This window comes from Dendropsophus ebraccatus, chromosome 5, assembly GCF_027789765.1.
Source record: "Dendropsophus ebraccatus isolate aDenEbr1 chromosome 5, aDenEbr1.pat, whole genome shotgun sequence".
NCBI lineage: Eukaryota > Metazoa > Chordata > Amphibia > Anura > Hylidae > Dendropsophus > Dendropsophus ebraccatus.
In genome coordinates, this window is record NC_091458.1 from 161,420,207 (window position 1) to 161,432,499 (window position 12,293).

The 12,293-nt window shown below is 51.8% G+C and overlaps 1 protein-coding gene across 1 annotated transcript in view; it reads right to left on the bottom strand.

Annotated features, from left to right (window-relative positions):
- INTS2 (integrator complex subunit 2) overlaps positions 1-8,367 on the bottom strand; it is a 30,039-nt gene extending 21,672 nt beyond the window's left edge. The window contains exons 1-5 of the mRNA XM_069971785.1: positions 8,100-8,367; positions 3,618-3,914; positions 3,400-3,538; positions 1,347-1,449; positions 244-357 (exon numbers count right to left, since the gene is read on the bottom strand). Of these exons, the coding sequence (XP_069827886.1) occupies positions 244-357; positions 1,347-1,449; positions 3,400-3,538; positions 3,618-3,910 (649 nt within the window). The 5' untranslated portion in view covers positions 3,911-3,914; positions 8,100-8,367. The remainder of the gene's footprint in view (positions 1-243; positions 358-1,346; positions 1,450-3,399; positions 3,539-3,617; positions 3,915-8,099) is intronic.
- Between the last annotated feature and the right edge of the window lie 3,926 nt (positions 8,368-12,293).

The following is a 12,293-nucleotide window of genomic DNA, read 5'->3' on the forward strand; positions in this document are numbered from 1 at the left end:
AGGACGTACCAGACATGATGGCAGCTCCGGAGTTTGCCTCATGCTGCCCCATGGCTCCTGCACTGTCAGGAATAGGAGGCACTACAGGTCTCAGCACATCAGAAAACCACTCTGACAATTTGCACCAATAAATAAAAGAATTTTTCTGAAAGCCCAGAAAGATACAGGAAAGGGACCATGTGTCTCCTATGCAGAGTGAGAGATCAGCTGTGATCATCAAAGTCAGTCTGAAAAGTCGCTCACCTTCATTAAAGCTGTCCGGAACATTGGCAACCAGCAAACAAAGGAACCAGGCTCCATTGCGAACATGAAGGAGAGCTTCAGCCATGTCGGTGATAGGGAGGAGTGTGTGCAGTTCTAGGAATGAACACAGCAAAATGGTAAGAGGGGGAGAGTGTCAGAGGGCTGGGAGGGGGAGAGTGTCAGAGGGCTGGGAGGGGGAGAGAGTGTCAGAGGGGGAGAGTGTCAGAGGGGGAGAGTGTCAGAGGGGGGGGAGCGTCAGAGGGAGGGGGGAAGCGTCAGAGGGAGGGGGGAAGCGTCAGAGGGAGGGGGGAAGCGTCAGAGGGAGGGGGGAAGCGTCAGAGGGCGGGGGGGGGGGGCGTCAGAGGGCGGGGGGGGGGGCGTCAGAGGGCGGGGGGAAGCGTCAGAGGGCGGGGGGTGCGTCAGAGGGCGGGGGGGTGCGTCAGAGGGCGAGGGGGGGGGGCGTCAGAGGGCGGGGGGGGGGGTGAGTGCGTCAGAGGGCGGGGGGGTGCACCAGAGGGCGGGGGGGTGCATCAGAGGGCGGGGGGGTGCGTCAGAGGGCGGGGGGGTGCATCAGAGGGCGGGGGGGTGCATCAGAGGGCGGGGGGGTGCATCAGAGGGCGGGGGGGTGCGTCAGAGGGCGGGGGGGGGGTGCGTCAGAGGGCGGGGGGGGGGGGTGCGCATCAGAGGGCGGGGCACTAGATTTGAACACAAAAAAATTTGACAAATAATTAAGTTAAAATATTTTGTGATGAGAAGAGAAATTAGTCATAACCCTGAGACTGTCATCCAGGAAATCGGGAGAGAACGCTCGATAAAACCTGTCTATAGCAATGTTCTGGTCAGGGTCTGTGTGTTCGGACCCCCACTGATCACTGGAACAAGTGGGGACAAGCACTTTCTAATGCCCTCTTCCCACACACTGTCCTCGCAGCAGGAGGCGGCCATCTATGCACAATTCTTCCCACTGGTTCTAGCAATCACGGAGAACTGAGCACCCAGACCCCACCGATCAAACTTCTCTAAGACAAGTCAAAGGTTGTTAGTGGCAGGGGCCCTTCAGCAGATCTCAGTATTTGGATGTGCAGGAGAAAAAAAACCCGTACCGGCTTGTAAAATGCAGAGCACATCGGCAGCCTCCTCCATGTGCACAGGACTTTCAAAGAGCTCAGATGACTTCAGAAAATATTCACCATTAGAATCTGCAACCTATTAAAAAAATTAAAAAGAGCAATAAATAGAATATACAAAACCTACACCGGATACACATCGTACTTTTAGATAAGGGTGGTCGGGGAATATATCAGTAATACAGCACTGGCCCTATTACATAAGGGTGGTCGGGGAATATATCAGTAATAGGACACTGGCCCTATTACATAAGGGTGGTCGGGGAATATATCAGTAATAGGACACTGGCCCTATTACATAAGGGTGGTCGGGGAATATATCAGTAATAGGACACTGGCCCTATTACATAAGGGTAGTCGGGGAGTATATCAGTAATAAAGCACTGGCCCTATTACATAAGGGTGGTCGGGGAATATATCAGTAATAGGACACTGGCCCTATTACATAAGGGTGGTCGGGGAATATATCAGTAATAGGACACTGGCCCTATTACATAAGGGTGGTCGGGGAATATATCAGTAATAGGACACTGGCCCTATTACATAAGGGTGGTCGGGGAATATATCAGTAATAGGACACTGGCCCTATTACATAAGGGTGGTCGGGGGAATATATCAGTAATAGGACACTGGCCCTATTACATAAGGGTGGTCGGGGGAATATATCAGTAATAGGACACTGGCCCTATTACATAAGGGTGGTCGGGGGAATATATCAGTAATAGGACACTGGCCCTATTACATAAGGGTGGTCGGGAAATATATCAGTAATAGGACACTGGCCCTATTACATAAGGGTAGTCGGGGAGTATATCAGTAATAAAGCACTGGCCCTATTACATAAGGGTGGTCGGGGGATATAGCAGTAATAGGACACTGGCCCTATTACATAAGGGTGGTCGGGGAATATATCAGTAATAGGACACTGGCCCTATTACATAAGGGTGGTCGGGGAATATATCAGTAATAGGACACTGGCCCTATTACATAAGGGTGGTCGGGAAATATATCAGTAATAGGACACTGGCCCTATTACATAAGGGTGGTCGGGGAATATATCAGTAATAGGACACTGGCCCTATTACATAAGGGTGGTCGGGGAATATATCAGTAATAGGACACTGGCCCTATTACATAAGGGTGGTCGGGGAATATATCAGTAATAGGACACTGGCCCTATTACATAAGGGTGGTCGGGGAATATATCAGTAATAGGACACTGGCCCTATTACATAAGGGTGGTCGGGGGGTATATCAGTAATAGGACACTGGCCCTATTACATAAGGGTGGTCGGGGAGTATATCAGTAATAAAGCACTGGCCCTATTACATAAGGGTGGTCGGGGGAATATATCAGTAATAAAGCACTGGCCCTATTACATAAGGGTGGTCGGGGGATATAGCAGTAATAGGACACTGGCCCTATTACATAAGGGTGGTCGGGGAATATATCAGTAATAGGACACTGGCCCTATTACATAAGGGTGGTCGGGGAATATATCAGTAATAGGACACTGGCCCTATTACATAAGGGTGGTCGGGGAATATATCAGTAATAGGACACTGGCCCTATTACATAAGGGTGGTCGGGGAATATATCAGTAATAGGACACTGGCCCTATTACATAAGGGTGGTCGGGGGATATATCAGTAATACAGCACTGGCCCTATTGGATGAGGGTGGTCGGGGGATATATCAGTAATAAAGCACTGGCCCTATTGGATGAGGGTGGTCGGGGAATATATCAGTAATAAAGCACTGGCCCTATTACATAAGGGTGGTCGGGGAATATATCAGTAATAGGACACTGGCCCTATTACATAAGGGTGGTCGGGGAATATATCAGTAATAGGACACTGGCCCTATTACATAAGGGTGGTCGGGGGATATATCAGTAATACAGCACTGGCCCTATTAGATAAGGGTGGTCGGGGAATATAGCAGTATTACAGCCCTGACACAGAATATTGTGCACTGCACTTATCACTGTCACTAGCGGCCTCTCCCCGACCATATTGGAGTCCATACCTTATTCATTATAGCCAGGAGCTCACTGAGGACCAAGCGTAATCGCCGAGGAGAATCGCTGTGCTCAAACTCCAATGTCAGGCCATGCTGGAGCTGTGACACCAGGATACTCTCTCCTGTCCCTCCACCGAGCTTATGTCTGAGGAGAAGAAGAAGCTGGCAGTCATACACAATCCACAGGCTGAAGAGTGAAGGAGAAGAGTGACACTAGGACGTACCGCAGCTGCTGCTCTTTGTTGGCGTCCTGCTCTAATGCATGAAAGTCCACGGAGAGCAGGGCCACGATGGAGTTCACCGCCTCCACGCCGGACAGCAGCCGGAGCAGCAGCTTCTTATCCTGGGCCCAGCTCTGGCTCTGGTCGGCCGGAGCACACAAGGCCATGCGCACCAGACAGGGCAGCAGAAGTCTCAGCTCCGGATCACTCAGGGCCGCCAGACGCACCACATCCACCTTCTGCATGGCCTCAAAGGCGTACGGGCTGACATACTGCAGACACGAGCTCTCCCCCATCGTCCTGAAGAAGGAAATCATATACTCAAGTGAGTGAAAGCAAAACAGCACAGTCACCTCCAATACCTTCCGGATCGTTCTCTGACATAGAACCATGATGGATTATCCTGTACCTGAGTAATATATTATAATAAGGGACGTCCATGGATATTAGCCCGCACACTGGGAGGCTTCCACAACTTCTGCCACCAGCGAGTATCATACACGGTTATCAGTAACAGGATCCGTGCGCATCAGCCGCTCGCTTATCATAGGAAACTGACTGCCCAGTGCGCAGCTGAATCTCTCTCCAGCGTCTGGAAGACCGCTTTACTTTCACCACCACTCAACCATCACCCCGCCAGCACTCACTCCGCCAGCACTCAGCCATCACCCCGCCACCACTCACTCCGCCAGCACTCAGCCATCACCCCGCCAGCAACCCCTCCGCCAGCACTCACTCCGCCAGCACTCACTCCGCCAGCAACCCCTCCGCCATCAACCTGCCAGAACTTCGCCAGCACTCCCTCTAAGCTATCTCTCCTCCATCACTCACCCCTCTCTCCTCCATCACTCTGCCCTCTCTCCTCCATCACCCTCTCTCCTCCATCACTCACCCCTCTCTCCTCCATCACTCACCCCTCTCTCCTCCATCACTCTGCCCTCTCTCCTCCATCACTCTGCCCTCTCTCCTCCATCACTCTGCCCTCTCTCCTCCATCACTCAGCCCTCTCTCCTCCATCACTCAGCCCTCTCTCCTCCATCACTCAGCCCTCTCTCCTCCATCACTCAGCCCTCTCTCCTCCATCACCCTCTCCTCCATCACTCAGCCCTCTCTCCTCCATCACCCTGCCCTCTCTCCTCCATCACCCTGCCCTCTCTCCTCCATCACTCAGCCCTCTCTCCTCCATCACTCAGCCATCTCTCCTCCATCACCCTCTCCTCCATCACTCTGCCCTCTCTCCTCCATCACTCAGCCCTCTCTCCTCCATCACTCAGCCCTCTCTCCTCCATCGCCCTCTCTCCTCCATCACTCACCCCTCTCTCCTCCATCACTCTGCCCTCTCTCCTCCATCACTCTGCCCTCTCTCCTCCATCACTCAGCCCTCTCTCCTCCATCACTCTCTCTCCTCCATCACTCTCTCTCCTCCATCACTCTCTCTCCTCCATCACTCTGCCCTCTCTCCTCCATCACCCTGCCCTCTCTCCTCCATCACTCTGCCCTTTCTCCTCCATCACTCTGCCCTCTCTCCTCCATCACCCTGCCCTCTCTCCTCCATCACCCTCTCCTCCATCACTCTGCCCTCTCTCCTCCATCACTCTGCCCTCTCTCCTCCATCACTCAGCCCTCTCTCCTCCATCACCCTCTCTCCTCCATCACTCAGCCCTCTCTCCTCCATCACTCAGCCCTCTCTCCTCCATCACCCTCTCTCCTCCATCACTCAGCCCTCTCTCCTCCATCACCCTCTCTCCTCCATCACTCTGCCCTCTCTCCTCCATCACTCTGCCCTCTCTCCTCCATCACCCCCTCTCCTCCATCACTCAGCCCTCTCTCCTCCATCACCCTCTCTCCTCCATCACTCAGCCCTCTCTCCTCCATCACCCTCTCCTCCATCACTCAGCCCTCTCTCCTCCATCACCCTCTCTCCTCCATCACTCTGCCCTCTCTCCTCCATCACTCTGCCCTCTCTCCTCCATCACTCTGCCCTCTCTCCTCCATCACTCTGCCCTCTCTCCTCCATCACTCTGCTCTCTCCTCCATCACTCTGCTCTCTCCTCCATCACTCTTTCTCCTCCATCACTCAGCCCTCTCTCCTCCATCACTCTGCTCTCTCCTCCATCACTCTCTCTCCTCCATCACTCAGCCCTCTCTCCTCCATCACTCAGCCCTCTCTCCTCCATCACCCTCTCTCCTCCATCACTCAGCCCTCTCTCCTCCATCACCCTCTCTCCTCCATCACTCAGCCCTCTCTCCTCCATCACTCTGCTCTCTCCTCCATCACTCTCTCTCCTCCATCACTCTGCTCTCTCCTCCATCACTCTGCTCTCTCCTCCATCACTCTGCTCTCTCCTCCATCACTCAGCCCTCTCTCCTCCATCACTCAGCCCTCTCTCCTCCATCACCCTCTCCTCCATCACCCTCTCTCCTCCATCACCCTCTCCTCCATCACCCTGCCCTCTCTCCTCCATCACTCTCTCCTCCATCACCCTCTCTCCTCCATCACTCCGCCCTCTCTCCTCCATCACTCTGCTCTCTCCTCCATCACCCTCTCTCCTCCATCACTCAGCCCTCTCTCCTCCATCACTCAGCCCTCTCTCCTCCATCACCCTCTCTCCTCCATCACCCTCTCTCCTCCATCACTCAGCCCTCTCTCCTCCATCACTCAGCCCTCTCTCCTCCATCACTCTGCCCTCTCTCCTCCATCACTCTGCCCTCTCTCCTCCATCACTCTGCCCTCTCTCCTCCATCACTCTGCCCTCTCTCCTCCATCACTCTGCCCTCTCTCCTCCATCACTCTGCTCTCTCCTCCATCACTCCGCCCTCTCTCCTCCATCACTCAGCCCTCTCTCCTCCATCACCCTCTCTCCTCCATCACTCAGCCCTCTCTCCTCCATCACTCAGCCCTCTCTCCTCCATCACTCAGCCCTCTCTCCTCCATCACCCTCTCTCCTCCATCACCCTCTCTCCTCCATCACTCAGCCCTCTCTCCTCCATCACTCTGCCCTCTCTCCTCCATCACTCAGCCCTCTCTCCTCCATCACTCTGCCCTCTCTCCTCCATCACTCTCTCTCCTCCATCACCCCCTCTCTCCTCCATCACTCTGCCCTCTCTCCTCCATCACTCAGCCCTCTCTCCTCCATCACTCACTCTCCTCCATCACCCTCTCTCCTCCATCACCCCCTCTCTCCTCCATCACTCTGCCCTCTCTCCTCCATCACTCAGCCCTCTCTCCTCCATCGCCCTCTCTCCTCCATCACCCCCTCTCTCCTCCATCACTCTGCCCTCTCTCCTCCATCACTCTGCCCTCTCTCCTCCATCACTCTGCCCTCTCTCCTCCATCACCCCCTCTCTCCTCCATCACTCTGCCCTCTCTCCTCCATCACTCAGCCCTCTCTCCTCCATCACTCAGCCCTCTCTCCTCCATCACTCTGCCCTCTCTCCTCCATCACTCTGCCCTCTCTCCTCCATCACTCAGCCCTCTCTCCTCCATCACTCTGCCCTCTCTCCTCCATCACTCTGCCCTCTCTCCTCCATCACCTTCTCTCCTCCATCACTCTCTCTCCTCCATCACCCTCTCTCCTCCATCACTCAGCCCTCTCTCCTCCATCACCCTCTCTCCTCCATCACTCAGCCCTCTCTCCTCCATCACCCTGCCCTCTCTCCTCCATCACTCAGCCCTCTCTCCTCCATCACTCAGCCCTCTCTCCTCCATCACCCTCTCTCCTCCATCACCCTCTCTCCTCCATCACCCTCTCTCCTCCATCACTCAGCCCTCTCTCCTCCATCACTCAGCCCTCTCTCCTCCATCACCCTCTCTCCTCCATCACCCTCTCTCCTCCATCACCCTCTCTCCTCCATCACTCAGCCCTCTCTCCTCCATCACCCTCTCTCCTCCATCACCCTCTCTCCTCCATCACCCTCTCTCCTCCATCACCCTCTCTCCTCCATCGCCCTCTCTCCTCCATCACCCTCTCTCCTCCATCGCCCTCTCTCCTCCATCACTCTGCCCTCTCTCCTCCATCACCCTCTCTCCTCCATCACCCTCTCTCCTCCATCACCCTCTCTCCTCCATCACCCTCTCTCCTCCATCACTCAGCCCTCTCTCCTCCATCACCCTCTCTCCTCCATCGCCCTCTCTCCTCCATCACTCAGCCCTCTCTCCTCCATCACTCAGCCCTCTCTCCTCCATCACTCTGCCCTCTCTCCTCCATCACTCTGCCCTCTCTCCTCCATCACTCTGCCCTCTCTCCTCCATCACTCTCTCCTCCATCACTCAGCCCTCTCTCCTCCATCACTCTGCCCTCTCTCCTCCATCACCCTCTCTCCTCCATCACTCTGCCCTCTCTCCTCCATCACTCAGCCCTCTCTCCTCCATCACTCTCTCTCCTCCATCACTCTGCCCTCTCTCCTCCATCACCCTCTCTCCTCCATCACTCAGCCCTCTCTCCTCCATCACTCTGCCCTCTCTCCTCCATCACTGTACTGTACCTGACAGGGAGGACACACCGCTCTGCGGGACACAACTGACACTTAGTTCCCGTTTACTACAATACACGGCCGCGCTGTCGTCCTATGTCCGGGATGAGACCCGCGGCCCCGAGCGCTCATCGTATAGGAGACGGGTCACACTTATCCCGGACAGCCGGTACTGCGGTCTATATCAGATCCCGGCGGTACCATCCAGCCCGGAACCTCTGACCGTGGGATGAGTGTGCGCCAGGGGACCGGAAGTAGGTAGCAGCCGAAGCGTCCACTTCCCCTGAGAGTTTAGCCCCGCCTCTCATTATGTGCAACTAACGAGAGGCCTGAACGACTGTAACCAATAGCAGAAGGTTTCTTAAAGGTGACGCTCTGTAAGGACGCCTGTGATTGGCTGGCCGCACCGGCACGCTGTAGGCCGTATACAGCGCGCTGTTTTTGTATACTGATAGCAGATGTGTGTGGAGTGTAACGTGAGTCCAGTAAGTGGCGGGCACTACCTGTCCCATGGAGGAGGGTTCTACTACAGATACTAATGTATGGCTCCATGGAGGAGGGTTCTACTACAGATACTAATGTATGGCTCCATATCCTACTACAGATACTAATGTATGGCTCCATGGAGGAGGGTACTACTACAGATACTAATGTATGGCTCCATATCCTACTACAGATACTACTGTATGGCTCCATATCCTACTACAGATACTAATGTATGGCTCCATGGAGGAGGGTTCTACTACAGATACTAATGTATGGCTCCATATCCTACTACAGACACTAATGTATGGCTCCATATTCTACTACAGATACTAATGTATGGCTCCATATTCTACTACAGACACTAATGTATGGCTCCATATTCTACTACAGACACTAATGTATGGCTCCATATTCTACTACAGATAATATTATGGCTCCATATTCTACTACAGACACTAATGTATGGCTCCATATTCTACTACAGATACAAATGTATGGCTCCATGGATGACTGTACTACTACAGCCACTAATGTATGGCTCCATAGATTTTTTATTTATTTTTAATTCTTAAATGTGTAAATGGGTGACCTCTGAAGAGTCGCACCACCAGCACAACAGATCCACATGAGGCCAAATAGAGGGTAATTTAGTTGGGACTCTGCACCAACGGGTCAGAATCACAGAAGCACATGGATGAATTATGCACCAGAATAAATAGACGCTCTCTCTGAGCTGAAGTAAGCGTCAGATTCAGGTCAGTCTCCCATTTTAGTAGATAGTCGGGGGGGGGGGGGGGGGCAATGAGGCTGAGTTAGGGATAGAGAATGTCTGAAAGGGCCAGGATCCAGACAGAGAGCCTCAAAGTAAGTCCTAGAAAAATTGAGAGAGATTAGGCAGAGTGTGTAGAAAGTGGCGCAATTGTGCAGCCCACCATGGACCCAAAGGGACAGGGTCTGGCTGATTCTACAATGCTGTAAATGATAACCACTCAGCGTCAGAAAGGATTCCACTCTACACTTGTCTGCCTTCACCCAGGCCCGAAAAGTCGGGTCCTCTAGTCTAGGAGCGAACATAGGATTTCCCAAGATAGGGAACTGAGCTGAATGCATCAGGAGAAGATGTGATCAGCTAGTAGAGCTGGCACATGCAAGAAAAGTAGGGCCTATAGTTGGATGTGACCGTAATCTAGCCAAATGCGCCGGGTGAATCCAAGTTCACATTTGAGAGGAATGCTGGTGAAGAACTGTTCCAGGCCCAACCAGGGCTTAGTTTCCACGTGACGACACCAGTCGATTGCATGGGTCAACAAAGCTGCCATGTGATAGGCACGAAGGTCGGCCAGGCCCAAACCGCCTCTGTTTAGGGCGATGCAGGACAGATCTCCGAATACAGGAACGTTGATTGTTCCATATAAACGTAATATGTAGTGAAGCCAGTGTTTTAAAAAGGAAGGAAGGATACGGGTCGGGATGCACTGAAAGGAATAGAGAAGCTTTGGGAGAAGCGCATTGCTTCTATATTTTGGCTAAAAGAGGCTGGAAATTCAATGAGTACAACTTTTTTAGGTCTGCAGGGAGAAAAATACTCAAGTAACGGATAGCAGTTGATGCCCACCGGAATCGGAAGAACGACCTGAGCGATGACACCAACCCATCTGATAAGCCAGCGTTGAGAGCCTCCGACTTGGAAAAAAATTATCTTGGAAGTTGGACAACTGAAAAAAATTATTCAATTCATCCATCAAATTAGGCAGGGATATGACTGGATTGGAGATAAAAAATAATAAATCATTGGCACACGCTGCTACCTTATGGATGGTGTCACGCACAGGCAGCCCCCCAATATCTGGGTTGGACCTGATTTTGCAGAGCAGCCCTGCCTTGTACCGTTTTTAATGGTAAAGTCCCCAGAGAGGAGACTGTTCACTCTCACCCTAGCTGAAGGATTACTGTACAGGGATAATATCCAGTTCATAAAATTGGAGCCGAGGTCTAGATAACATAACACCTCTAGCATAAAGGGCCAATTGACCCTATCAAAGGCCTTTTCGGTGTCTGTAGACAAGATCTTGAGAAGTAAGTTTGTTTTGGATCAGTACTTTAATGTGTACCACTGCAAATGTCTGCCCCCGTCCAAATAGGTGAAGATTGGTGCATGCACTGGAAGAATCACACACTAAACACAAGCTCAGCTGTAAGAGACTTCTCTCCTTTATTGTGGGTTACAGTTGTTTATATAGGTGGCTGGGTCCGGTGCTGTGTGCAAAGCCCTGCACAAACATTCCATAGTGGACGGGTCACTTCAGGATTGGTTGTTTCTTCATATGGCCGCTCTTCCTCTTGGACTTAGATGAAATCATCTTGGGTGTAGTCTCAGGTGAAGGTGCAATCTTTGTGTCTTCAGCAGGCAAAGTGTATAGATGTAAGCTTACACAGTATATAGGGGTAAGCATACAAAAGTGTATAGGTGTAAGCATATCAAAGTGTGTATTGATAAGGCCAGGTATTGGGATTTTACCTACTTGCACCATACCTATATGACTACACCTATATATACTGCCCTCTGAAGAGACTGGAGATGATCAGAGGGTGACCGAGAGATGTTCTGGATGAAGAAGAGGAATTCTGGAAGCACGTCAATGAGAACAGCTCCTGGAAAGTTATCATTTATAGTCACAATACCCAAGGAACGGAGGAACGAAGCAGAGACTCTTATCTATAAACAATTTTTGAATAATAAAACATTGTGTTACCCTGACTGTGCAGTACAGGAAGCTACTGACCATATATGGACCGGCCTACCAGAGTGTGACATGTATGTGTCTTGTGACTTGGAACCCCGCCTGTATTGGATGTTACATATTTCATATGAATGAGTAGTACCGCCCCATATTCTGTCTATAAAATGTGATTACCATAATAAAACGTGGCCATTATCCAGGCTTATAATCATGATACAATGTCTTATCTGTGTCCGTGATTTATAAGTGACGAGTTGGTAATACTGCAGGTTACAGCTCTAGCTATCAATTGATAACCATCCTTTATCCTGGGTATTTGACTTTTCTCCATAGAGAGGGGTCAACATCTAAATTTAGACTTATCAGTATATATATAAATCTAAAGAAATGGCCCTTATGGTGTTATCTCTCGCTTCCCTGCTGGGCATGAAGCCAACTTGGTCAGAATGAACCCTAACAAAGCAGACAACCTCGTAGCAGAAATCTTCAGGTCAATGTTTAAAAGTGATATGGGATGATAGTTGCTACATTGTGAGACATCTTTTCCCTCTTTGGGGATTACAGCAACATGCACTCGTGTGGAGTCCGGGGGCAGAGCCCCTAATCCAGAGACTGAGTTAAAGGCTGACAGAAAGTGGGGGGCCAAGAGGCCTTGGAAAGATTTATAGTAGGCCAAAGAAAGACCGTCAGGGCCTGGAGTTTTGCCTGTAGGGAATCCTTGGATGGCCAAAGAAAGCTCAATTTGAGAGATGGGCTCTCCAGTCCCTCCAGTGCATCTGCGAGGCAGGCCCGACTGAACAAGATATTGCTGGATGCGCTTCCTTAAGCCTCCACTAATCACATTGGAGTTGGAGGTATCTATAGAGTAAAGATCAGCATAGAAGTCTCGGAATGCAGATGAGCTATCGTGCAATGTCTGGTCTGTATCCTAGGGATATAGGACCGTTCTTGTTGCACGCGCAACGCCCTAGCCATCTGA